Below are 4,859 nucleotides of genomic sequence, written 5' to 3'. Positions count from 1 at the left end.
GGGAGAGAGAGAGAGAGAGAGAGAGAGAGTGAGAGGGAAGGAGAATGTGTGTGTGTGTGTGTGTGTGTACGTGTGTATACATGAGTGCAGGAGCCTGAGGAGACCAGAAGAGGGCATCAGATCCCCTGGAATGGAGTTACAAGCAGGTGGTTGTGAGCTACCCAACATGGATGCTGAGAACTAAACTTGGGTCCTCTCCAAGACCAATACACAGTCTTAACAGCCAAGCCATGGCTCCAGATCCTCTCTGTAGAGTTTTGGTGAAGATCCAAAGACATAAAAAGAATGTAAGATGCCTGCTGGTAGGCAACGTTGCTTGCCTGGCCAGTCAGGATGCAGAGGCCTGAGCTGGAGCTGTCCCAGGAGGAAAGGAACCCATGCATGGCAAACAGTGGCTAAAGAGCCTTCAGGGAAGCAGAGCTAGGGTGCCTAGACCACTGTGTTCTAGTCCCATTCTGCCTGGTGCCCTTGGGCAAGTCATTGTCCTTTGCCCACTCTGGGTCCGTGCTCCTTTATCTATGAAATGGGAACAGTATTTGTCCAGCTTTTCTCACGGGGCTGTGGTGGGGAGGATCAGAAGGGATTATGACTGTGAGTGTGATTGTACACAGGAGTTTTAGTTCTCCTTGTATTTATTAGCCAAACCAATCATACTTAGGCCCTTCTACCTTTTTTCCTCTCTCAAGGGCAAGTAAATAGGCAGCCTGGATACTCTCGGAAGAACCTAAGGACAGAGGCTTTGAAAAGAGGTGAAGCTGAAATAAGACTTTAGGAAGGACTTCCTTGAGTTGGCATGGGAAGGGAGAGAGACAGAGAAGAGGAAGATTCCCAGGTTCCTAGACTGGCAAAGGTTCCCCTCCCCTGTGTGAAGCCGGTGAAGGGTGAGTTGGAGGGAGGAGGATGAGAAGGTCAGCAGGAGACTGTGGCCCTGGAGGATGAGAAGGTGGAATGCACTGTGAGAAACTGGTCCATCCTAGAGACGAGCCCTGCTCCTGACAGGCTTCCAGGGCCAAGGTCTTCTGGTGTCCATCCTGAGGCAGGTTGAAGCTGGAGAAACCAAAAATCCTAGCAGGGTCTTTGAGACCTTCGAGTTTGGTTTGAGCAAGACCTGGGCAGAAGCAGGTGACTTTCTGGCCTGCCACAGGAGGTCTCCTCTGGGTTATGCTGGTCTCAGAGCTGCCTCCACTCTGCAGATCCCAAGTGATCTTAGTTTCTTAGTTGCATCTTGGTCCCATCTGGCTCTGTCTGGGTTCAATCCGAACAGACTGAAATACATCAGAGCCAAGCGCAGTTCCTTCGTAGCCTGTCTGACTTCCATGAGGGCCTGTCTGTGATCTGTTCCAGCCCCGTCAGGTCCCAGCGACTCCACTTGAAGGCAGCTGCCATTTGGCTTCTCTCTCTTGATTTCACCCAGGCTCTCTTGGCTGCATTCTGTCTGAACTCTGGCTCAACCTTTTTGTTGAACCCTGGGGCTGATTAGGGCTTCAGACTTAATGTCTGTTGATGGTTGAGCTCAACTTTACCCTGAAACTTCTGTTCTAAGCAGAGAGGAACGGGGATCCCAGGGGAGCCCTCTTGTGCCTTCCGCCCAACTCTGGGTGAGAACGCAGTTGTGGGGCTCAAAGATGTTGGGTGAACAGGCAGCGCCCTCCTCCTCTCCCTCTGTCTCCTCTCCCTCTGTCCACGTGTCAGCAGTGTAGATCTGCCTGGGTCTGTGTGGCTCCACGTGGGTGTTGGGGGGCCTATTTCTGTGTGCCTGTGTGTCAGCTCTTCTGTCTGTGTCACTGGTCTGCCTGGAGATGGCAGTGTGGGTGGGTGAATCCCTTTGTGTCTCTGAGCCCTGAGGGTGGAGGGCTGAGCAGCTGCAGGTTGCAACTGGGAAATCCGAGTCAGAGAGAGTTAGTTGGTGGGTGTGTGGTTGGAAGGGACTGGAAGAAAGTGGGTGGCTGCATGGGGAAGAGACAGTGCAGTGGGAGGAGGGAGTGTGGGATGAAGTGGGTCAGAGAGTACTGCCGACATGCTCAGCCAGCCCTTACTGGGCCTGGCTCTGCTTGCTCAACTTGGCTTCAGCCACTGGCAGCTTGACAGTAGTGGGACCTTTAGAAGGGGATTGGATGGTCAGGTTGTGGTAGGGAAAGGGGAGACCTGGGCAGGCACTGCTAGGAGATAGTAGGGAGGTTCACAGTCCTGGAAAACCATTCTAGAATCCTCCTTGGAGCCTGGAGCCACTCATCACAAGGCTGACATTTAGCTGGGTGTTGAAGTATTGAAATTTGTCCATATCCAGCAGTCAACAGCAGTGTCTCTTTCCCTGGGAGGCTCTGAACAGATGAGACTGTTCAGATCTCAGAGAATGCCTTTAGCTGATTCCTTGAGGCACACTGGCATACAAGACATTGCTGTTCAAGATATCCAGGACTGGCTCTGAGGGTTGGTGTCCTTGCTATCCCTCTTGACAAGGGCCCTTCCCAAGATCTCCCTACGCCCCCCGCCCTTTTTTTCGAGACAGGGTTTTTCTGTATAACCCTGGCTGTCCTGGAACTCACTCTGTAGACCAGGCTGGCCTCGAAGTCAGAAATCTGCCTGCCTCTGCCTCCCAAGTGCTGTGCCAAGATCGCTTTTCTGAGTCTGGAACTGATACAGCCCATGTAGAGGAGCGGCGAGGCAGAGCTAACCCTGGGGAGCAGGATAGGGACTGCTCATGGGTCTGGCCTTGCTTTGCTTCCAGGCAAAAGACAGTGATGATGAAGAGGAGGTGGTCCACGTGGATCGAGACCACTTTATGGATGAGTTCTTCGAGCAGGTAGAGCTCCCTGTGTAGCCTGGAGTGGAAGGAATCTTGCCCCTCCCTTTGCTTCCTCTGCCCTGTGTATTCCCTCGTCCCTGCACACCTTCTTGGCCTTCTGGGTTTGGCTGATTTCACTGAACACTGGCTAGGCCCATCTGGCCCTCCAGCCTGGATAAGGTGTTACTGATTTCCTGCTCCAGGTGGAAGAGATCCGAGGCTGCATCGAGAAACTGTCTGAGGATGTGGAGCAAGTGAAAAAACAGCACAGCGCCATTCTTGCTGCCCCCAACCCTGATGAGAGTGAGTGCTGCTTCAGGGGGACCCAAGGCCTGGGGCCCCACCTGGGTTCTCACTTCCCTCTTTGCCCTCCCCCCAGAGACTAAACAGGAGCTGGAGGACCTCACGGCAGACATCAAAAAGACGGCAAACAAGGTCCGGTCCAAGTTGAAAGGTGAGGACCGCAATCCCGCCCCTGCAAACAGAGATCTCTGCCCCGTATTAGATCAGACAGGACTCTGGGGGTCAAATTCCTAAACATTGAGAAATATGTAAGCCCACTTTTGCCCACGTTCTTTGGAAACACTTGACAGGGAAATCAGCCAAGTAAAGTTGCTGCCTGAATTGCACCTGAGAGCCATCAATCAGAAAAAATACTGATTTCCAGCCAGTCACGGTGGGGAGGTCCTATAATCCCAGCACTCAGAGGCTGCCACAGGAAGAGTGAGAGTTCCGGGCGAGTGTGGGCTACGTACCGAGGCTCTATTTCAGAGAATTCAGGAAGGAGAGGGGGAAAGCTGAGAGGAATGTACTTTTCCAAGAGGTTTTAATTTTGATCAGTCCTCATTTGGCCTGAACAGGCTCCGAGCACGACACTGAGCACCCAGTAGGTGGGCTCAGCAAATGTTTCTGAATTAGTATCCTCAGCTCAGGACAGATTGGACTGTGTGGCTGACATCAGGGGCTGGCATGCTTTCAGGAGGGCCTTGCCAACTGCTCGTGTATTCACTCCAATTTAAGAACTTGGGTGCTGCTAATAACCACCTTCCCTCAAAGCATTGTGGGTTGGGAACCTCCTTGTCTGCTGGTGCCAGGGGAATAGCAGCGTCAAGGAGCAGCCGCTTATGCACCCTGGTAATTCAACAGTATAAGGCATTTATTTACCAAACCCTCTATAGCACTAAGGCTCCTTGCAAGATGTTGGACAGGCTTTTGGGGGTAGGGTGGGGGAGGGGCTTGTCCCCAAGGTCACTAACCTTGTGTGAGGGGATGAAGACACAAGTTTCAGGTCCTTTTGGACTTACGAGGAGGCCATGCAAGAGCCTCTGAGGCTAACTGGTAAAAACAAGCCCTTTGTACTCGGTGTGCTCTAGAGTCACGCTCACGCAATCTCCATAGAGGAGTCCAGCCTCTAGTGCTACTCACTGTAGATAGTCCCTGTCCTCACTTTGCTCATCAGTCTAGTAAGAAAAACTGAAGAAATTATACAGTTTCTTTTTTCTTCTAGTCTTGACTGCAAAGTATTTTTTTTTCCAGATGATGTCTTACCAAGAATTTCAAATATAGAGGCTGGAGAGAGCTCAGTGGTTAAGAGCACTGGCTGCCCGAGAACCCAGGTTCAGTTCTCAGTACACACAAGGGTTCACAAGTATCTGAAGTTCTAGTTCCAGGGGATCCAACACCTTCACAACAGACATACATGCAGGCAAAACACAATACACATAAAAAAGTTTAAAAGTCTCAAATAGAAAACATAAAAGTTGACAGGTTGGTGGTATATACCGTTAGTCTCAGTGCTAGGGAGGCAGAGACAGGCAAATTTTTGTGAGTTCAAGGCCAACCTGGTCTACATAGTGAGTTTCAGCCCAGCCAGAGTTATAAGGTGATAGTCTCAAAACAAATACCATAAAAGTCAGGCTGAAAAAAAAACCCAAAAAACCACAAAAAACAAAAAAAACTGCCGGGCAGTGGTGGCTCACGCCTTTAATCCTAGCACTTGGGAGGCAGAGGCAGGCGTGGATTTCTGAGTTTGAGGCCAGCCTGGTCTACAGAGTGAGTTCCAGGACAGCCAGGG

At 51.3% G+C, this 4,859-nt stretch overlaps 1 protein-coding gene across 1 annotated transcript in view; it reads left to right on the top strand.

The window, feature by feature from the left end:
* Positions 1-2,728: 2,728 nt before the first annotated feature.
* Positions 2,729-4,859, top strand: part of Stx1b (syntaxin 1B) — a 10,931-nt gene continuing 8,800 nt past the window's right edge. Inside the window, exons 1-3 of the mRNA XM_031388439.1 lie at positions 2,729-2,803; positions 2,989-3,088; positions 3,165-3,239. Of these exons, the coding sequence (XP_031244299.1) occupies positions 2,783-2,803; positions 2,989-3,088; positions 3,165-3,239 (196 nt within the window). The 5' untranslated portion in view covers positions 2,729-2,782. The remainder of the gene's footprint in view (positions 2,804-2,988; positions 3,089-3,164; positions 3,240-4,859) is intronic.

Source organism: Mastomys coucha, unplaced genomic scaffold, assembly GCF_008632895.1.
Source record: "Mastomys coucha isolate ucsf_1 unplaced genomic scaffold, UCSF_Mcou_1 pScaffold21, whole genome shotgun sequence".
Taxonomy (NCBI): Eukaryota; Metazoa; Chordata; class Mammalia; order Rodentia; family Muridae; genus Mastomys; species Mastomys coucha.
The sequence above is the reverse complement of the archived record's forward strand: the minus strand, read 5'-3'. Positions and strand labels throughout refer to the sequence as shown.